The sequence below is a fragment of the Solanum dulcamara genome, chromosome 8 (genome assembly GCF_947179165.1).
Source record: "Solanum dulcamara chromosome 8, daSolDulc1.2, whole genome shotgun sequence".
Classification (NCBI taxonomy): domain Eukaryota; kingdom Viridiplantae; phylum Streptophyta; class Magnoliopsida; order Solanales; family Solanaceae; genus Solanum; species Solanum dulcamara.
The window spans coordinates 65,103,058-65,127,231 of NC_077244.1; the positions used below are offsets into that span (position 1 = coordinate 65,103,058).

General features: G+C 34.0%; 1 protein-coding gene across 1 annotated transcript; it reads right to left on the bottom strand.

Moving 5' to 3' along the window:
* Positions 1 to 5,155: 5,155 nt before the first annotated feature.
* Positions 5,156 to 5,865, bottom strand: LOC129900072 (mitochondrial carnitine/acylcarnitine carrier-like protein; the record flags this gene model as incomplete). Its single annotated transcript, XM_055975040.1, has 2 exons — positions 5,156 to 5,244; positions 5,442 to 5,865. Coding segments are annotated over 2 exons (513 nt in total), but the record flags the coding sequence as incomplete, so codon positions are not given.
* Positions 5,866 to 24,174: the final 18,309 nt, after the last annotated feature.

Sequence of the window (24,174 nt, forward strand, 5' to 3'; positions counted from 1 at the left end):
TTTTATCTGTGATGCCTTCGTTATTTATTTTCCTGTAGCGCTTTGAATTTCTTAACCTTATCTGACCCCCTTTTATGCCTTTTTTGAACCGAGGGTCTCTCGGAAACAGCCGTCCTACCTTGGTAGGAGTAAGGTCTGCGTACACTCTACCCTCCCCAGACCCCACGTTGTGGGATTTCACTGGGTTGTTGTTGTTGTATTGTTTACTTTGCATGAACTCTCCTAATCGGAACTAACGGACCTCTCCCTTTGCATTTTTTGTTGGGCTAAGCCCAACACCACTCGAGTCAACCCTTTTAATTCAGAGAAACAGAAGTAAACATCCAGGAAATGGAGTTTAAAAACAGATTTTGGAGGACAAAAATAGGATGTAGACAGTTATGTATACGTTTGATACAGGTGAAAAAGAAGCTGATATACATTAATATACATATACAGTGTGTATATAGCAGTGATATAGTGAAATTGGGTCAAAATCCCAAAATCCAGGTGGCCCAAAAACTTACCAGGCGTACAAAAACTAAGTTTTGGACCTAGAAATTTCAGATTTTATTCTTATAATGTTTATTGATTGTAATAATTTAAATATTTGTATTTATTTGAATGCTAGTTTAGTTTAACTTAATTAAGTCCTCTACATATGAACTATTTCATGTTAATCTACTCTTTTAAATGATTATATTCAAACACCTTTTCTTACATAGCCTGTTAGGCTTAACTTATTTAAAGTTGTTTTAGATAAGCTAAGTCAAACAATTCCAATTATTTTTTTGGGCTTATTTTAAGCACAAAATGATTTTAAGTTGGTCAGCCAAACAATTAAAAAAAACTGAAAACAACTTATAAACCATTTTCAACAACTTATAAGCCAATCCAAATCGGATCTTAATCTTTTTACAAAAGTTTATTTACTTTCTAAAGTGTTTCATGTGTCTTAAGTTTATTGCCTTTTCAAATAATTTCTTTTAATAACTTTATCATTTTTAAATTATTTTCCCCAAAAGTTAGTTTTAAAGTTTTCAAATCATCGGATAACCGCATGTTAGCGGACATTTCAAGTGTGTAAAATCTTCTTGAAATGGAAATAAGAACCTCGTACTTATTTTTTGAAAATTTGAAAAGATTTTTCTATTTTAAATCTCTTTGAAATTAAATTGAAAAGTTTCTTGATTTTTGTTTAAAAATTAAGTGGTGGCTCCTTTCGAAATTGATTTTTCCTAAAAGTTGAAATCAATTTCATTATTTTTTCCATAAAACACTACACATCGAAACAATCCAAAAGAGCCTACTTACAAGAACAACAACAACAACAACAACAACAATCCAGTGAAATTTCATAACGTGGGGTCTGGAGAGGGTAAATTGTACGCAGACCTTAATCCTACCAAGGTAGGACGTCTGTTTTCGAGAGACCCTCAGCTCAATAAAGCATAAAATAAAGCATAAAAAGGCGTTAGATAAGGCAAAAAAGTTAAGAGGTTAATAAGTTCAAAGCGATATGATACGATAAATAATGGGGGCGCTATAAATAAAATAGAGTAATCAAAGGATGGAAAATACGAAAAATACGGAAAGTAATAGATAATAGCAGACATCAGAGAACAAGAAATTATAGTGTGCTAAAGCGTCTATGTAACAACCCCTAAAAAGTTGTATGTCGATATTTCAATTGTCGACGAAAATAATACAGCCTCTGTATTTTAGGCATAACTTTTCATAGGTTGGTCCAAATTAGGTGATTCAAATTTCTGGGTAATCACAACATCCTTACCTACAACTTTCATGAAGAACATAACTTCAAATTCGGAGTATAAGTAGGTCAAATAAATTAATCTTTGCAAGATATAGTGTTGTGACGGAATTGAGTGTTGATAGAAGAAAATTCATATCTCACTATAGGTTGCTCCAAATTGGTTGATTCTTAAACGATATGAAACTAGACTTCCATATCTACAATTCTTATGAAGACACCAAATCCTAATAAGGAATTTATCTTATTCAAACGCAGCTTCGAAAACAAGTATTCTGTTAAAAAGAACTCATCTTACCTACCATGGAAACATCTAGATGCATTTGACATCATGCATGACATAAATTGTCCTCCATTTAACATCATCCATGACATCAATATATTTCATTAAATTTTCAGATCTTTCTTTATAATTATTTTATTTATTGTTAGGTCCCTCTTTTCCACCTATAAATACCCACCTTATTTCCTCATTTTATTCATCAAGCTTTCTTAAGCATTTCTTCTCTCTATATACTTCTTCTCAAATATAGTTTTAGTTTTAGTAGTATAAAAATACTACTCCGGTGATTCTTATACTCCGGGTAGTACACAAAACGCTCCGGCGAGAAGAAAAGGCTAGGGATCCAAGAGTGTTCCAATTCGGAGTAAACCTTCGGATTTAAGGTATGTAAGGCTTTCATAGCATCGGATTGAGTTCGTCCATGCGCCCAATATTTAAATTCATTATAATTGAGTTATAGTTGAGTTTTATCCAAATCTTGGATTCTAAATGAATTAATTCTTCTTCTATTGAGTTAGATATATTTATGCTTTAATATTATTATTATTATTGTTATCTCTCATATTATTGGAATTATTGTTCATGGTTACTTTCCCATGAATCCTAATTGATTTGATGTTCATGAATATTTTTACACATGTTTTGAGTAAAGATGTTGGCTTTTTATTATTTTTATTAATAAAAAGAGAGTTATATGAATTAATACTATATATGTATTTTATTGAGTTTTGAAAGAGCAAAAGAGTTGAATTTGAATGAATTTGAGAAAATGATATTTTGAGCAAGATGTTTTGATGAGATGTAAATGATGTTTTTGGAAGTATAATGATTGATGAACATGAAATGAGATGAGTTTGATGATTTAAATTAAAGTCCAATGAGACTAGATGATGAGTTTAATATGAGCACATATTTTGGGAGTAGTATTGAGCACCGAGTTGGGTAAGAGTTTAATTGACTCAAACCCCAGAACTACGTAGCCAGCGTAGGATGGAGGCTATGCCTCTTAAGTCCCAAAAAGAGGACTTTGATGAGTGGATCCAAGATGGTGATGTCCTTTACCCTGGCAAGGTAGTGGATGGATGTGGCAACGACATCGCTTCGTTGTATCATCGCTAGCTCATAAGTGATGGTTGTCGGTTAGAGAAACTCCCAACTGAGTAAGCATTGCTTATTACTATTATTTTTATTATTATATTTTAAACTTGCATTACATATTGATGTTGAGATGATGTTGAGTTCTGAGCTGAGTTTTATTGAGAGGAGTATCTTGATATCTGTCCTTACCTTCCTGCCATTTTACATACTCGTACATTCCACGTACTGACGTCATTCGACCTGCATCGTTTTATGATGCAGATACAGGTGTTAGAGATCCTCAACAGGCGCATCGTTGAAGATCATTTCTTTTCAGCTATTTGGTGAGTCCTTCTTGTATTCGAAGGAACTCCTTATCCTTTTATTATTGTTGAGTGTGATGTTTCTTTTGAGGTAGCCATGGACATGTCATTGGCACCATCTAAGAGTATTAGAGGCTTCATAGACAGAGTCTGATGATGTAATCGGAGTAGTTCTCCTTAGAAACTACTTCTTCTAATAATTATCTATTTTTCCTTTGATTATGACAAGCCCACATTAGTATTCTTAAGTCTTCCGCTCATGAATAAATAAGAAATGAGACCAAGTGGTTCTCTCAGAAGTCAGAAATGGTTTCTGAGTGCCGGCCACGCCTAGGGTACCCTCTCGGGGCGTGACAGTCTACTAATACGATAGACTACCGTGACTATGTACTAGCCTCCTACCCTAATGTGAGTCCTCCATACCCTCCTATCTAAGGTCATGTCCTCAGTCAGCTGCAGCTGCGCCATGTCTTGTCTAATCACCTCTCCCCAATATTTTTTCGGCCTACCCCTACCTCTTCTGAAACCATCCACAGCCAACCTCTCACACCTCTGCACTGGGGCATCTGGGTTTCTCTTCTTCACATGCCCAAACCATCTCAGTCGCATTTCCCGCATCTTGTCTTCCACCGAGGTCATTCCTACCTTGTCCCGAATAGTTTCGTTCTTAATTCTGTCGCTCCTGGTATGCCCACACATCCATCTCAACATTCTCATCTCGGCAACTTTAATCTTTTGAACGTGAGAGACCTTAACTGGCCAACACTTCGCTCCATATAACATAGCCGGTCTAATCACCACTTTGTAGAACTTGCCCTTAAGTTGTTGTGGCACCCTCTTGTCAAATAACACACCGAAAGTGAGCCTCCATTTCATCCACCCTGACCCAAAAGAGCCTACTTCTTAGTAAATAAATAAATGCGCAAGATAATAGACTTATAAATCTGTTATCCTGATATATTTTTTACTTGAAATGGATAAGACTAGCCAAAAGAGAGGATGAATCAAGGTCTTTTAGGCTCTATACATTTCATGAAATCCATCTAAAAAATCAACCACTTCTTTATTAATCATTAATTTATTTATGGCATAATATGAATAGATATTCAAACGCGCTCCAAGTTTATGTTTGTACATCTGAACACTTTAACTTGTTTTCATTGTGTTAATTGAACACTCTAATTTACAAAATAATTATGTAGGTACTTCAAAAATTATGTGTCATGTCAGCGTTGAATGTCCACGTGACACGGCAACGTCGAGTTAGAGTATTTAGTTGTCAATTGAGACCAAATTGAGATATTCAGACGTACACTCTCAAAGTTGTACTGCTTATTTGCCAACAGACCAATTAAAGTTTAGGTGTTTATTAGTGTATTATGCCTTTATTTATTTTTTCTTTGCTAATTTACTATTCTCTCCGTTTTAAAAAGAATGGTTTAGTTTGATTTGGCACGGAATTTAAGAAAATAAAGAAGACTTTTTCATCTTGTGATCTCAAACTAAAGTTATGTCAAATGTACCAAAATACCCTTTAATCTTATGTCCTTAAATATGCCACGTGGAAAGTTGAAATTAAAGTTTTGCCAAAAAAGGAAAGGGGTCATTCTTTTTTAAATAAATTAATCATTCTTTTTTAAACAGAGGAGTAATAATTCACAAGATAAGACATGCATATAAAACAATTATGATGAATCTCAGTCTTCAGGATAATGTTTGCCTTTAACTTATACCTTTAACATATATAGTTACATTTGCTGGAACGCTACACGCTATAGCAGGTCCAAACCCCTTGTATAGTCCTTTGACACCTTAAAAGGATAGCCCGATGCACTCAATTTCTCGTTATGCGCAGAGTTCGGTGAAAGGCACGACCACAAGGGTCTATTGTACGCAGTCTTACCTTGTATTTCTGCCAGAGGCTGTTTTCAAGGTTTGAACCCGTGACCTCCTGATCACATGGCAACAACTTTACCAGTTATTCCAAGGCTCCTTTTCCCTTTGACACCTTCTAATGCCAAAATCTTTTTAAGAGCATAGAAAAAGCCAGAGTATTTCGAATTTCTATAATCATCAACTTGAATTACGCTTTTAATAACATCTGCTGGATTTACTGCAAACCAGGATAAACCACCAGCCAAGCCTCCAGCTACTATAAGAGAACCCCTTCCTAGCCCAGAAATATCCATGCCTCCAGCAAAATGTTGCTTTAATGCTTCGTATACCCCAAACATAACAGCATTTCCCAGTACTTGTCGTGCCATGGTGGGGCACATACCCTTGAAGAAACCCCTCACACCTCCTTCATAACGTAGGATGTGTCTTGCAACATCCATTGGCCCTGTATAATTTATTGCCGTAGAAGTTGATCCCACACTTGCCAATTCACTATGCGCTTGCAATCTGCATACACATTTGAGAATCCAGCGTAACAGTTAATGTGAATCCACTGCTACTCTTCATTTTCAAAGATGACTGAATAGAGAAAGTATTATATTAATTTTTGAATTGGATGCATAACGAACCTACCTACATTTTGTTAGGGGAGAAAGCACCACAACTAAAGTTTGATATGATAATAAATAATAAAAATAAATTAGACATGAAAATTTTACGTGGAAACCCCTCAAATAAATAGAGGAGAAAAACCACGGGGTAGAAGAATTTTACTATGATAAAATACAAGGAGAAAACAACAATAAATACTTCTCTCTTGTAAAAGGAATAACTCACTAAAGAGGACACTCAAGACTACAATATTTATCTTAGTATATAACTCTCTTTGTGTTCTTACTCTTTTGGATTATATTTTTTGTGGAATGATCTAAATGAGGGCAAGAGTCCCTTTATTTATAGGAGACTAAAAATGCATAAAATATGCGTTTTCATATAAAATACTCATTTTCTTATCAAAAGTTGCTAAAGGAGGCAACAACTTTTGAAATGCATAAAATACGCATTTTCTTCTTGGACGGTGCATGTGCACCTCCCTTTTTGACTATTGCATTCTCCCACTTGAAGATTTAATTGAAAATCAATTAAGTTTTCATACCATCCTTTCTAACCAATTACTGCAATGTTACATTTCTGCTAGGACAATAGAAGATCAACACTATATAAACTTTTTACTGTTGATCGGCTTCGTAAATATATCTGCTAGGTTGTCATTAGTGTGAATTTTCTGAATATCCACATTGCCTTCTTCCACCTTTTCACGTATAAAGTGATACTGAACTCGTATGTGCTTTTTTCTTGAATGAAATGCCAGATTCTTTGCAAGATGCAAGGCGCTCTGACTGTCACAAAATAGAGCAACCTTCTCTTGTTTGTGCCTGAGCTCCTCCAATAACATCTGCATCCATATTGCCTCTTTGCTAGCTTGTGTAGCTGCTACATATTCTGCTTCTGTCGTAGATGTATCCACGATAGACTACAGTTTTGAAACCCACCTTATAGCTCCTCCAGCAAGTGTAAAACACATAACCTGTGGTGGATTTGTTTTTATCAAGATCACCTACATAATCTGAATCAACATAACCTTTAACAGTAAAGTCTGATCCTCCATAACACATTGCAATATCTGAGGTATCCTTGATATAACTCTGGATCCTCTTAACAGTATTCCAATGCTCTCTACCAAGATTAGCCATGTATCGACTAACCACTCCCACTACTTGTGCAATGTTAGATCTTGTACATACCATGGCGCACATTAAACTTTCCACTGCTGATGCATACGGTAGTCGAGATATCTCCATCCTCTCTGCCTCATTGGTAGGACTTATACTTGAGGATAACTTGAAATTAATAGGAAGTGGGGTAGAAATTAACTTACATTCTTGTATCTTGAAGCGTCACAAGATTTTCTTCAAGTAGTTCTCTTGAGAAAGCCAAATATTCCTATTATTTCTGTCTTGGTGAATTTGCATTTCTAAAATCTTGTTTGATGGTCCCAAGTCCTTCATTTCAAACTCCCTAGACAATTGTGCCTTTAAATTTGTGAGACGATCTTTGTTGGGGCCTGCTACCAACATGGCATCAACATACAACAGCAAAATAATAAAATCGTCATCACCAAATCTCTTGTAATAAACACAAGGATCTGAACTATGTCTGTTGTATCCAAGGCTTATAATGAAGGAATCAAATCTCTTATACCAACAACTCGGTGCCTGTTTGAGACCGTATAGAGATTTTTTCAACCTGCAAACCAAGTTCTCTTTTCCCTGATCTTCAAAACCTTCTGGTTAAAGCATGTAAATTTCTTCTTCAAGCTCTCCATGAAGAAATGCAATTTTGACATCTAACTACTCCAAGAACAAGTCAAATGTAGCACACATTGCCAGAACCACTCGAATTATTGTGAGTCCAACCACCAGAGAAAATATCTCATTGAAGTCTATACCTTCTTTCTAAGCGAATCCTTTTACCACCAATCTTACACGATACTTCTCCACTTGATCATTACTATTGCCTTTGATCTTGTAGACCCATTTATTTCCAATGGCCTTCCTTCCTTGTGGTAATTGAACAAGATCCCATGTTTTATTCTTATGAAGAGTTTCAATTTCTTCTCGCATTGCAGCCATCCACATAGATGATTCTTGGCCTTTCATAGCCTCGTAAAAAGTTAAAGGCTCTCCATCCTTTGTTAATAGATAGTATGTAACATTGCCCTTCATTAGGGCTGAACACGAAAAATCGAAAAACCAAACCAAACCGATAACCAAATCAAACCAGAAAAAAACCCGACATTTATTTAGTTTAATTTGGTTTGGTTTTTAAATTTAAAAACTGACTATATTTGGTTTGGTTTTGGTTTCAAGTCTAAAAAAAACCGAAAAAACCGAACCAAACCGACTTTATATATACATATTTTAAAAATTAAATTTGTATATATATGTGTGTGTATTTTAATTTTTTTATGAAAAAATACAATTTATATTGAATTTTTATATTCTTGATCTTGGCCATGCTTTTGAATTATACTAGATTGGGTCAAAATATTTTGATGGACTTCTAATGAAATGAGTCCATCTTGCATGGTTGGACCAAAGTAAAAGTAAACAAAATGTGGACTTCATATCATCATTGCTAAGAATAATTATGCTCCTGAGTTTAGTTTTAGGAGTGACTATTCTTGGCAATACTATTTCAAATAAGTTTAAATCCAAATAGTGACTAGTGTCTACAAGGTGATTTAAAAACCGACAAAAACCGAAAAAACCGATAAAAACCGACAAAAACCGAATAGTAAAAACTGATATAGTTTGGTTTGGTTTGATTTGACAATTTGAATAACCGACTCAATTGGTTTGGTTATTTTTTAAATAAAAACCAATCCAAACCGAACCGTGAGCACCCCTACCCTTCATAGAATAATCTAAGTGCCAAGCTGGTTCTCTTCTCTCTCTAGTTGACCGCCAAATTTATGGAGTTTCGATCTCAGCTTGCTCTTATTCTTCGTGCTCTGGTGCTGTTTTAGAAGAAACTGAAACTTCTTATATTTCTTCAATTTCAACTGTAGTAGTCTAATTTTTTTTGAAGTGCTACCTTCTTTTGCTTGTATCTTGTTTTTAACAAATACAATATCCCTGCTGATTACCACCTTTCGGGCAGTGGGATCCCACAAGCGATACCCCTTGACTCCATCAACATACCCTAAGAAAATGCAATTTCTGAATTTGGAATCCAACTTTAATTTTTCTTAGGTGTTGTACATAACATAAGTAAGAATTTCGAATATATGTAAACAAGAATAATCATCTGGTTTTTCTGTCCACATCTCTATTGGCGTTTTCAGATCAATTGCGGTTGATGGTGACTGATTGATCATATAACAAATGATTTTGACTGCTTCTGTCCAGAATGTTTTTTCCAATCTTGCAATTGCCAACATAGCTCTTGTCCTTTCCAACAAGGTTCTGTTCATCCGCTCTGCTACTATATTTTGTTGTGGATTATATGTCACTGTGAACTGCCTTTTAATACCTTCTTGTTTACAAAAGTTATCAAATTCATCGCGAGTGTATTCTCCTACATTATTTATCCTCAAACACTTGATCTTTTTCTCAAATTCAAGTTCCACCCGCGCTTTGAACTCTTTGAAAATTGGAATAACATCTATCTTTCTCTTAATTGGATACACCCAACTTCTCCTAGAGTAATTGTCGATAAATGACACGAAATATTTTTCTCCTCCTAGGGACTCCATCGGTGCTTGCCAGACATCAGAGTGGACTAGATCTAATATTTCCTTATTTTTAGCGGAGGAATTGCTAAACTTCAGTCTATGTTGCTTATTGGTAACACAATGTTCACAAAAGGGTAGTAAAATCTTTTTAAGCCCTGAAAGAAGCTTTTGCTCAGCAAGAATCTTCAAACCTCGTTCCGACATATGTCCAAGTTTACGATTCCACATCATTGTTAATTCTTCAAATTAACTTGCTGGCGTGGTTGATGTTTCACCTTCTTGGTGTGTTTCACCTTTAAGCACATATAGATTTGCAGTAATTTTTTTCGCTTTCATCATTACAAGCTCCTTTTGATATTTTCATGATTCCACAATGAGTCTTATATGAATATCCATTATTATCTAATTGTCCCAAAGATAATAGATTCTTCCTCAAGTCTTTTATATGTCGTACCTCCTGGATGGTGCCTACCATGCCATCATACATCTTTATTTTTATAGATCCAATACCAATGACATTCAAAGCATGATCATCTCCCATGAACACAGATCCTCTTGAGATAGGTTTATATTAATGAAACCATTCTCTCCAGAAAGTTATTGTCATGTTGCTGTTGTGTCCAAGATCCAAACATCAGTGAAATATTTTCTGCCTTCATTATTTGATATTGCTTCACTATATAAAATATCACCATCATTCGAGGTACTTGCAACATTCCCTTAAGCATTTGATAACTCAGGGTGTTCACTCTTCTTCTTGAACCAACAATCTTTCTTGATGTGCCCTTTCTTGCCACAGTTGTGATACTTGATATTCTTCTTACTTCTTGATTTAGATCTACCATGATTATGACTCCCACTGGGGCCACATTCCGTTGGTCTTTCTCTCACCATCGTCAAAGCTTCAGCTTGCTGCAAACCTACTTTTCTGTCTTTCTTATTTTTGTGTCAATTTTTTTTAAGATAGCAACTGCAACTTCATCGAAAACTAGACTGTCTGTATTGTTCATCAGATTGATGATGAGTTGATCATATGAGTCAGGCAAACTTTGAAGTAGAATTTCTTCACATTCAGTCCCCTCTATTTTGTAGCCCATTATTGTAAGTTGCGAAAATAGAGTATTCAAAGTATTGATGTGTTCAGTAATCGACATGGACTCTGCCATTCGAATAGTATACAATCTTCTTTTTAAAAAGATTTTATTATGCAAAAACTTGGCCTCGTACAATCCTGTAAGAGTATCCCATATTTCTTTCGTCGGCCATTTTTCAACCAAAGTAGACAACACTTGATTAGCTAGTGTCAAGTGTAGATCAGCAACTGCATTGCTGTCTATGTCGTTCTACTTGCTGTCATCAGTAAAGTCTGTAGGCCTGCCTTCAATTGTAACTAAACAATTGTCTTTTATCAATATCACTCTTATTTTTCAATTTCCACAATGAAAAATTAGTGCTATTGAATTTCTCAACGTCAAACTTTATTGTATGTGACATTGTTATTTGCTTTACACCCTTCTAGATTATTTCTGAAATTTTTATAAATAATTTCGATGACAAACTGTCCCGTCACCAAAATTTACTATTCATGTGAATAGTACTTTTTACCGAATTTTACTATTCATGAAAATTTACTATTTACAAATAGTACCTTCGCATAAAATAGACAGAATAACCGAAGGCTCTGATACCACTGTTAGGGGGAGGAAGCACCACAACTAAAGTTTGATATGATAATAAATAATAAAAATACATTTGACACAAAATTTTTATGTGGAAACCCCTCAAACACATAGAGGGGAAAAACCACGGGATAAAAAGATTTTACTATGATAATATGAGAGTACACTGCTCTCAAATAAAAGAAGAAAATAACAATAAATACTTCTCTCTTTTAAAAGGAATAACTCACTAAAGAGGATATTTAAGAGTACAATATTTATCTTGGTGTATAACTCTCATTGTGTTCTTACTCTTTTGAATTGTATTTTTTGTGGGATGATCTAAATTAGGGTAAGATGCCCTCTATTTATAAGAGACCGGAAATGCGACAGATACGAAACATTATTCGAAGCTCCTTTTTCTTCCTCTTACTCTCTCCTTCTTATTTACCTAAGTAAGTTTATTTTATAACACGTTATCAGAATGAACCTCCATCACTTTGAGCTATATTTTTAAGAAAATAACAAAAGAGGTAAGAATTTTATTTTCTTAAAATGTCTAATATTTCTAAACTTGAATTTGTTGATCTTGACATATCTGGAAAATGCTACTCATCATGGCACTAGATATCGAAATATATCTAAAATCAATGGATCTGAAAGACACCATCAAATATGACAATACGGAATCTAGTCAAGACCGTGCCAAAACCATGATATTTCTCCACCACCATCTTGACAAGGGATTAAAATTACAGTACCTTATATTAAATGATCCCCTTAAATTGTGGAAGAATTTAAAAGAAAGATATTAACACCTGAAGTCAGTCATCCTTCCACAGTCATTTCATGATTGGCTAAATCTGAGATTAATGAATTTTAAAAATATAACTGAATATAATTCTGTCTTGTTTATAATTATAACTCAGTTAAATTTATACATAGAAGAAATCACTAAGCAAGATAAACGTAAAAAAATATATTTCACATTTCCACCCGCGAATATGCTCATGCAACATTAATATCGTGAAAAAGGGCTTAAAAAATATTCTGAATTACTTTTTCACATTTTTTATTGCTGAACGTCACAATGAACTGTTAGTAAAAAATCATGATAGTCGGCCTATTGGTTCTTTGCCATTCCCTGAAGTTAATCAGACAAATTATAACCAACAAGACAGAAGTCATGGCCCAATTGTGGTCGTGATCGAACAAGAAATTATAATCATGATAATTGACTGGCACCAAGAAATGATCAGTAGTATAAAAAAAAGAGTGAAAAGCCAAAAGCTTTACCAAAGAAAAATTTAGAAAGCATATATCATAGATGTGGAGGTATAGAGCACTAGTCATGGACTTGCTGGTCATCAAAACGTCTAGTTCAGATATATCGGGCATCCTTGAAGAGGGAAAAAAATAATCTAGAGACAAACTTTATCTCTGAAAATAATATTTAGCCTATGCATCTGGTTGTAGTTAATTTCTTCAATTTCTCTAAAGAAAATATGAATATCGATAATCTTGATAATATTTAAATATTTGTTTTTGTATATACTAACTAATATATTTGTATTTTTCTAATCCATATAATAAATAAAATTTGTGTAATAAGGCATGTTTTAATTATAATATTTACTTTATTTCTTTTTAAAGAAAAATATGGATATGCCTCAAATTTTATTTGTATCAATGATCAATCACGAGGATATTTATTTAATTGATAATGGAACAACTCATGCCATTTTTAAAGACGAGAAATATTTTTTCAACTTGCTTAGAAGAAAAACAGATGTTACTACAATTTCTGGTAATTCAAAAATGATTGAAGGCTCCAGAAGAGCTACTATATTTCTGTCTAAGGGGACAAATTTTTTTATTAAAGATGCATTATTTTCTTCTAAATTCCCAAGAAACTTGTTAGGTTTTAAAAATATTTGCAGAAATGAATATCATATTGAGACACTAAATGAAATGAATACTGAATATCTTGTTATAACCAAGAGTGTCCCAAGCCAGAAATATATTTTGAAAAAATTTCCAACTTTGTCATTTGGCCTATATTATGCAAAAAATAGTGTAATTGAAGCATATATGATCGTAAACCAGAAGTTTACTGATCTAAATATATTTGTGCTATGGCATGATCGAATAGGTCATCTTGAATTAATAATGATGAGACGAATTCTTGAAAATTCAACTGGACATCCGTTAAAGAATCAGAAGATTCTGACGAATGATGAATTTTTCATGTGTTGCTTGTTATCAAAGAAAATTAATTACCATACCATCGACCCTGAAGGTTGGCATTGAATCTCCTAGCTTTTTAGAGCGTATACATGGAGATATATGTAGACCTATTCATCTACCTAGTGGATTGTTGAGATATTTTATGGTTCTAATAAATGCATCATCTAGATGGTCTCATGTGTGTCGCTTATCATCTCGCAACCTAACGTTTGCGAAGTAGTTATCATAAATAATAAGATTAAGGGCGCAAATCCCAGATTATCCAATTAAGGCCATTCGCTTTGATAATGCTGGAGAAATTACATTCTAAGCTTTTGATGTTTATTGCTTATCAATTGGGATAAAAATTGAATATTCTGTTGCTTATGTTCATACTCAAAATGGCCTTGCAGAGTCATTTATTAGGCGCCTACAATTGATAGCCAGACCTCTACTAATGAAAACAAAATTGTCAATTACTATTTAGGGTCATGTTATCTTACATGCAACAACACTTGTACGTCTTAGACTAACATAATATAATAAATACTCTCCGTGACAACTAATATTTGGTCATGAGCCAAATATAGCCTATCTATGAATTTCTGGTATTGCGGCAGTACTTGTACGTCTCACACCGATATATTATAATAAATACTCTCTGTCACAACTAGTATTTGGTCATGAGCCAAATATAGCCTATTTACGAATTTTTTGTTGTGCGGTATACGTGTCTGTAGCACCACCACAACATACAAAGATGGGCCCTCAACGAAGGTTGGGCATATATGTTGGGTTTGACTCACCTTCCATAATTCGCTAACTTGAATCGTTGACAGGAGACTTATTTACAACTCGATTTGCAAATTGTCGGTTTGATGAAATAATTTTCCCGCCATTATGATCCACATACCCGCACATGTGAGTAGGAATTCCAGAAGATCATCCACTTATAGAACATAGCAAATCAAATGCCAGATGCATTTACTAATTTAAAATGGATAACGAAGTCACATATCCCTGCAATGAATGTGTTTATCCGGATTGATGTCCCAAAAGGACCATCTACTAGTATCATAACTTCTGAATCTCAAACACACCTGAAGCGTGGTATACCATTGGGCTCAAAGGATAAAAATCCTAGAAAGAAAAGCGTAAGGAATAACAAAAATGATACTACAAAAGAACCCCTCGAAAAAGGTCAATATTTGAGTAATCCTAATATTTCTGAAGAAATCAGTGAACCCGAGATTCAAGTGAATGAAAAACTTTTGATAAGTTCTACCGGTGATGAGATAAATTTAGACCGATCAAAAATTATGGTGGATAATATTTTTGCATATAATATTGCAATTAACCTCATACAAGATAGTGAAAGTCTTGCACCTAATTCCGTCAAAGAATGTCGTCGTAGATATGATTGGCCAGAATGGCAAAAAACAATTCAATTAGAATTAGACTCACTTCCTAAACGTGAGATTTTTGGACTTGTAGTCCAAACTACTGAAAGTATAAAATCAGTTGGCTATAAATGGATTTTTCTGCGAAAATGAAATGAGAGAAATGAAATTTTAAGATACAAGGCATGCCTTGTTGTACAAGGATTCTCTCAAAGACCCGAGGTTAACTATGAAGAAACATATTCACCTGTTTTGGATGTAATAAATTTTCGATATCTCATCAGTTTAGTTGTACATAAAATTTTTGAAATACATCTAATGGATGTAGTTACAACTTACCTTTATGGTTCACTTGATAATGAAATTTACATGAAAATCCCAGAAGGATTAAAATTGTCTAAAACATGTACTAAGTCTCGGAAGATGTACTCAATGAAACTGCAAAGATCATTATATACAACAAAAAAAAAAAAAGGGCATATGTGGTATAATCGCCTTAGTGAGTACTTGATAAGTGAAGGTTATATAAATGATGTCATTTGTCCATGTGTTTTTATTAAGAAAACGGAATCAGAGTTTGTTATACTCGCCGTTTATGTTGATGACATAAATCTCATTGGAACCCCTGAAGAGGTCCAAAAGACGATTGAATATCTAAACAAAGAATTTGAGATGAAGGACCTTGGAAAGATAAAATTTTGTCTAGGTCTGCAAATTGAACATTTAGTAGACGGGATCTTTGTCCACCAATGTAACATCCCCTAAAAACGTTGTATACGATGTTTCAATTTTTGCCTAAACATGATACAGCCTCTGTATTTTGGTCATACCTTTTCATAGGAATATCCAAATTGAGTGATTCAAATTTCTGAGTAACCACAAGATCATTACCTACAACCTTTATGAAGACCATATTTTAAGATTCAGAGGTTAAGTAGGTCAAATAAATTAATCTTTGTAAGGTAGGATACTGTGACGGAAATGAGTGTTTATAGAAGAAAATTCATATCTCACTGTAGGTTTATCCAAATTGGTTTATTCTTGAACGATATGAAACTAGACTTCCATATCTACAATTCTTATGAGACACCAAATCCTAATAAGGAATTTATCTTATTCAAACGTAGCTCCCAAAAAGAGTATTCTGTCAAAGATAACTCATTTCACCTACCATAGAAAGATCTAGATACATTTGACATCACTCATGACATAAATTGTCCTCCATTTAACATCATCCATGACATCAATATATTCCACTAAATTTTCAGATTTTTATTTATAATTATTTTATTTATTGTTAGGTCCTCTTTCCCACCTATAAATACCCACCTTATTTCCTCATTTTATTCATCAAGCTTTCTCAAGCAAATCTTCTCTCTATACACTTCTTTACACATTCTCAAATATAGTTTTAGTTCTTAGTAGTGAAGAAATACTATTCCGGTAATTCATATATTCCGGGTAGTACACAAAACGTTCCGGCAAGGAGAGAAGCTAGGACTCAAGAGTGGTTATTAAGTCTTTCGGTTTCCAGGTATGTAAGGCTTCAATGAGAGTATTTCTTCCATTCTCATGTCTAAATTATTTTGATTATATGATAAATTATATTTATTTTCTTTAAGCTCTACTCTAAGTTATGTGGGTATTTATCCATGGGTTCTTCCACCCATGTAGTCCAAAAACTCTTTCAATTAAGTCTCTTGATTTCAAGTAATATTTTCTTATGGTAATTCTTAATTTTACTTAATAGTATGAATCATGGTTAAACTAATGATTATTGCTCTATTTAGAGGCAACATAATTTCATATGTATGAATTGATGGTTTACAAGTAATTCCTCTATTTATCTATTTAAAGGTTCTTGAAATTCATGGTGGGTTGTTTAAAGCATGATTTTTAATTAATGGATTTCAAAGTATTTATGTATATTTATTTACATACATATTTGCAAGTTGAAGGGATTTGAACCCACCTAGTTTTACTATGTTTTTAATAAAGTTTGACTTGAAAGCTTTGACTCCAAATAAATGTTTATGAAAGCAATATCTATGATAAAAAAGGGAGTCTTATGAAATGAAAGAATGATGAAATGATATATGGATTCTTTATGCAATAAGGACAATTCTTGCATATTTGAATTATCAAATATTTTAATGAGCTATTCTACCAAATATGATGTTTGAATTCTCAAATTATGCTATGAATATTTTGAAGTATTAAACTATTCCGTGGGATTGACTTAGCACCGAATGAGGCATTGAGGTGGGATTCGGTAAGGGAATCCTAGTAGCAACCCCTTGTCTCATTAACTATGTGCCAACATAGGAGCCCTTGTAGGCTTAGGCTAATGGATCCATAAATAGCCCTTAAAGTTAAAGTTAAAGAAATGAATGAAGTTGACGGAGTTCTACCTGGCAAGTAGTCTCCCCGGCCAACGTAGGGGGTTATGTTGGATTCCATGTAATAGCTCGCATGGTCTTAAATGTCGGTTATGGTTAATTTCCCACAAAATGAATGTTTTAAAGGATATATATATATGATTTATTATGCATACATTAAATTATGTTCCATATTACATAAATGTTTTAATGTTTTCTCAATGTTCATGCATCCTTACATACTTAGTACATTCAAAGTACTAACGCATACTCTTTTGCCTACATGATATCATCATGTAGGGATCAGTGCTCCTCCTCATTCTCCTCCACGTGGCTAGTTGATATTCCATTGAAGACTACTTTTGGTGAGTTCCCATGTTCCGGGAACAATACTCCTTTATCTTTCTAGTTTATGATATGTTAAGATATTTTACTATGGAATTTCTTCTATTATGATTGAGGGTGAGCTAGGGACTTGTCTTAGCCCCGTTAAATCTAATAGTTAGAGGTATTGTTGGACATATGTAAGTTGAAAATTTATTATGATTTCCGCTTGTTTATTTATCATCATTACCTATGAAAGGCTAAAAGAATGCTAAGAGGCTTGTTTGAGGTACTTTCGGGTTCCTCATTCGCCATGTCACGTCTAGGCCCTAGGCTTGGGTCGTGACAACCAATCTGCCTATACTAAAAAAATCTTAAAATGATTTTACATGGACTAAGCACATCTATTAAGTACTCCAATAGTTGTTCGATCACTTGAAGTGGAAAAAGATCCATTTTGACCTCCAGAAGAGGATGAAAAACTTCTTGGTCCTGAAGTACCATATCTCAGTGCTATTGGTGCACTTATGTACCTTGCTAACGCAACCAGGCCTGATATAACATTTTCTGTTAATTTGCTGGCAATGTATAGTTCATCTCTAATGCGAAGGCATTGGAACGGTATCAAACATATTTTATGATACCTAAAAGGTACCATTGATATGGATTTGTTTTATACTAACAAAGGTTGTGCAGACCTTATTGGTTATGCAGATGCAGGTTATTTATCAGACCGATATAAATCTCGATCTCAGACATGCTATCTATTTACACATGGAGGAACTTCTATATCATGGAGATCTACAAAACAGTCTATAGTTACTACTTCTTCAAATCATACTGAAATAATAGCAATTCATGAAGCAAGTAGAAAATGTGTGTGGTTGAGATCGATGATACAATTCATCAAAGAAAGATGTGGCCTAGAAAATGATGTCAAAGTACCCACAGTTATATTCGAAGACAATGTCACATGCATAGCTCAATTGAAAGGTGGCTTCATAAAAGGAGATCGAACGAAACATATTTCACCAAAATTATTCTTCACAAATGATCTCCAGAAGAATGGTGATATTGATGTACAACAAGTTCGTTCGAGTGAAAATCTTGCAGATTTATTCACAAAGGCATTATCAACATCAACTTTTGAAAAGCTAAGATATAAGATGGGAATGCGACGTCTCTAAAATATCAAATGAAGTTTTCATCAGGGGGAGTAAAATACGCATTGCACTCTTTTTCTCTTAACCAATGTTTTGTCTCACTGGGTTTTCCTGGTAAGGTTTTTAATGAGGCAACACTCAAGGCGTATTACCAGATGTGTGTACTTTTTTTCCTTCACTAGACTTTTTCTCACGGAGTTTTTGTTAGTAAGGTTTTAACGAGACACAATATATATGGATATATATATATATAGATTTATTCTTTCACTAGAATTTTTCTTTTATATAGACATCCAAGGGGGAGTTTAATATTATGGATGTTATTTTCTAAGTGGGTCCCACTTAAAAGTTGCCCACTTGGTTTTTACTCATTTTATGGCTATAAATATAGCCTCTTTCTTGTTCAATGTGAAAAAAAATACAAATACAAAATATTACTTTTCTGCTCCTTTTTCTTCCTCCTACTCTTTCCTTATTTTGCTAAGTTAGTTTATTTTATAACATGGATAAATTATTATAATTTTTTATGTGTTTTTCCATCTCATGCTACTAAGGAGAATAAATTCACTGTATCACTGGACGTAATAACTAATACGGAGGCAACATATATAATTCTTACAAGTACATCTGGTAATTCAAAATTGGTATATTATGTGTGTATTATACCTTTTTTAGAATTTAAATCAAGAATAACTCTATGTTATTCCTTTTTTAGAATTTAAATCAAGAATAATTATAAAAGTATTAAAATTTAAATTCACTAATGAAAAGAAAAAAAGGATGTTTTAAAATTTATTACTCTACTACATATGAAGATATCAATTTTCTCTATTTTTTCTCATTTATGTACTATATTTAAAAAATCACTTTTATGATCAAAATCGTAAAATAATTAATGATCATATTCATGACATTATTTGATATTTCATATTGTAGTTCTATAAATAGAGATATTGTAGACTTTGTCAAAATGTTCGCATTAGCTTTTAAAATTAATATGTCAATGATGCTTATTATATCATCTTTCAGTTTGACTCGAAGAATAAAATGAAGACTATATAATGAGACTGCTTGGGGGAGCGGATGTTGATAAGGGCTCGAAATATTGTGCACTAATTTCATTTCTTCTATTTTTTTAATGATTAAAGTCTAAGAATGAGAGAGATTGTAAATACATCTTTCATATATATTATATTTGATAAAAAAAATTAATGTCTTATTATTTTTTTATAATAACCAAGATTTTGACAATTTTTTGTTAAAGAAATGAAATAAATGTCAATATTAATGAGGTAAAAAAATATTGTTTGAAAGTTTTTTGGCCAAAAATTAATGAGAAAGTTCAAAATTATGAGAAAAAAGATAAATAATGATGTTGCCCAATGAGACATGCATTAGCCTTTTAAATTGTTATGTTAGTGATGCTTATTATATTCATCTTTCGGATTGACTCGAAGAATAAAATGAAGACTATTTAAAGATGATCAGCTTGTGGGAGTGGATGTCGACAAGGGCTCGAAATATTGTGCATTGATTTCGTTTCTCTTTTTTTTTAATGATTAAGATCATAAGAATGAGAGAGATTGTAAATACATCTTTCATCTATACTATATTCAATAAAATTATTAATATTTTATCATATTTTATAATAACCGTATGAAGCGCAGACAAATTCACTAGTTAACAATATAAAATAACACCTATTTTATCTTTATTATTAAGTACTACTGTTTATTTCCAATATTTTGATGACTTTGTAATAATAAAGAATAATATAGTTATTATCTATTTTATTTATTACTTTTTAAAAAGGTGTAAACATGAACAAGTAAATATAGACGGAGAGAATAATATCCCTGTTTCAGCAATGAATATGTATTAGTTTATGCAGGTTTAATTATTCTATCGTCAAGTAAATATAGACAGAGAATAGTATCCCTATTTCAGCGATGACTATGTATTGGTTTATGTAGATTTAGTTATTCATGTATTACTTATTCTATCTTCTATCCTATATAAATACTACATAGATTCCCTCGTAACCTATACATGTATATCTGTTAGTTATGTAAATTTCTAAATTATCAATTAAATGTTGTATCTATCTATCTATCTATCCAACATCGTATAAGTCATACGAAAATCAATACATGAATATATTTCTTATCCAATTACCAAACGATCCTAAACTTCTTTAATGATGGGAGATAGGAGTACTAAGATGATGAACTTTATGTTCAGAATTGAGCATATATGTCACGACCCCGACCCGCCGTGATAGACACCCACTCTAACTCTCCGGTGGGAGAACGATCCTAAAAAGCCCATCAATAATAATCACAAAGTATACACAATCTTAAAAGTACGGAGGTAGATTTAAATCAAGAATAAATGCTGAGTTCCCATAAACTCAGAAAATGCCTGATTATCAACCCAAAATATGCGAAAGTAAATACATCCTAGAAACTAAAAGTTATTTGTACCAAAGCTCTAACAAATGTCAATGTAAGAAAAGAGGGAACACTTCCAAAAGAAGTCAAAATACTAAACGAAGTCTGAACATCTGAGTCCTGAAAAAAGGACTGAGACTAATGAGGAATTCCAAGACAGCATGACAGAATAGTTCACCCTTGGACTTCGAACAAGATTTTACACTTCTAATCGAGGTTTCTCCGCAACCGGCTGAATATGTCGTGTACTCAATAAAATGGCAGAGCAAGAGTCGTATCAGGACATAAAAATAATAGTGTAGTGGTAGGATCACGCCATTAGTCAGTAAGCGGATCATAGACAAGTAAATTCAACACAATAGGCATATATATATATATATATATATATATATATATATATATACAAAATAAGTAAACTAATCTCAAGTTCAATCCTATTTAGCAACGTCACAACTCAATACCTTCCACATGCTATAACTTCACATAAGGGTCCTCCTAGGAGATCTACAAATAATCAACTTTGTATCGAAACGTGACACCCAATTCAATTAGGTGTCAGAACGTAATACTCGATTCAATTATCTGTCGGAATGTGACACCCGATCCAAACATACCACAATCACAATTACATTAAGTATTTATATCATTTATATCACCAAGAACAGGTTCATCACAAATATAGGCCAGCAAGTGATCATTTCACACATAATCTAACATGTTTTCCTATTCATATACACACATACATATCGTGAAGCAATTTAGCAAGTATATAAAACACATACGGAGAACTAGACCATCACCTACCTCAAATTCAAGCTTTAACAACTTTACAATGTAAGAGCCTTCCCTTTCCGAGTTCGTTCTTGGTCTAGAAAATAGTAAATACATATAAAGGATCAATACAATGGCCTAACTATCATGAAATATAACAAAATTTACACCTTAGTCCAAACCCATGATCCTAACCCAACCCTAGGGTTATTTCCCCACCATTAGTTTTCAATTCAAACCCTCTCCCAATGATAACCAACCATAATTTCTAGGTTCTAGGATTCAAAAGGTGAATTTAGGGAGTAAAATCCGTATCTTAAGTGTGGAAATCAATAGGAAATTGATGAAATTCGCCCTAGGTCGCCTCCTGAATCTTTAGGAACAACTTTTGTAGAAAAAGACCATTCTGGGTTTTCCCCCGACTTATGTCACATCTGCCCTGCTCGGGCGGAACCCATCCCGCTCTGGTGTGGCCGCTCTAGCGGGTTGCAAGGAAATAGATAGCTCGGAGTTTGAGATACAAATCCCCCATTTCACAACACACCCCCTTTCCAAGTCATAGTAAAATATACCTTTCACGCCAAATCCAATTCTGAGAGATTTACTCACCTGAATGCGATTCTGCAAAACCGATAAATGCTCCGTATCTTCATGGATATCAGTCTATCCAATTAAATTAGAGATTCGCTCTCCCACCATTCACATGGTCACCCTAGACTTCACCTGACTCAGAATTGGTCCAAGTCTAGCCTAGGATAAATCTTTCTGAAGTTACTACCCGAAGTTTTTTGTCCTGAAATCCTTCTCCATTGGCCTATTCCTAATTATGGGGTCAGGTCGTTACAATAGATACCAATTTACTCATCACTCATCTCTGAGTGACTAACTAGGGAAAAAAGGGCTAAAGTAGAGATATAGTAGTACCTGATTCGTCGAACAGTTGAGGATACTTGTCTCGCATGTCTTTCTTAGTTTTCCAAGTAGCTTTCTCCACCGAACGATGTTTCCACTACACTTTAACCATACTGATCTCCTTGGTCCTCAACTTCTGGACATCACGATCAAGAATTGCAACTAGCTCCTCCTCATACTGGAGTTCATTATCTAATAACACCGAGTCCTATTTAATGATGTAGTCCCCATCTACATAGTACTTTTTCAGCATAGACACATGGAATACCGGGTGTACCCCAGAAAAGCTAGGTGGTAAGGTCAATCTATACGCCACTAGCCCTACATAGTCAAGAATTTCAAAAGGGCTAATATAGCGAGGACTGAGTTTGCCCTTCTTGCCAAATCTCATCACCCCTTTAATGGGTGACACTGTTAGAAGTACTTGTTCACCAACTTCGAATGTCATATCTCTTACTTTTTGGTCAGCATACTCCTTCTAACAACTCTGAGCCGCTAAAAGCTTAGCTTGGATGCTTCTTACCTTATCTTGAGCATCTCTCACTAAGTCAATCCCCAATGGCTCCACTTCTTCAGCCTCGAACCACCCTGTGGGAGACCTGCATAACCTCCCATAAAGGGCTTCGAATGGTGCCATATCAATACTGGAGTGATAGCTATTATTATAGAAAAACTCACACAAGGGCAAGAACTTATCCCAATGTCCCTCAAAGTCTATAACACATACCTTCAGCATATCTTCCAGCACCTGGATAGTCCTTTCCAATTGCTCGTTTGTCTGTAGATGGAAAGTCATGCTGAAAGTGAGTTGAGTGCCCAACTCTTTATGCAACTTTCCTCAAAATTTGGAAGTGAACTGTGTACCACGATCTGAAATGATAGAAAGGGGTACCCCGTGCAGCATTACTAGCTCCTTCATATAAATCTTGGCCAGCTATTGTGCATTGTAGTCTACTCTAATCAGAATGAAGTGCGCTAACTTTGTTAACCTGTCAATCACCACCCAGATGGAGTCATATTTTCCCAAGGTCTTGGGGAGACCCACCACGAAATCCATGGCTATTCTCTCTCACTTTCATTCAGGAATGGGCATTCTTTGAAGCAAATCTGCAGGCCTTTGGTGCTCGTATTTCACCTGTTGGCAGTTCTGACACTTGGCTACATATTCAGCTATTCTTTCTTCATACCAAGTCACCAATTCAACCGTTTCAAGTCTTGATACATCTTAGTCACTCCGGGTGAATAGAGTATCGTGAATCATGAGAT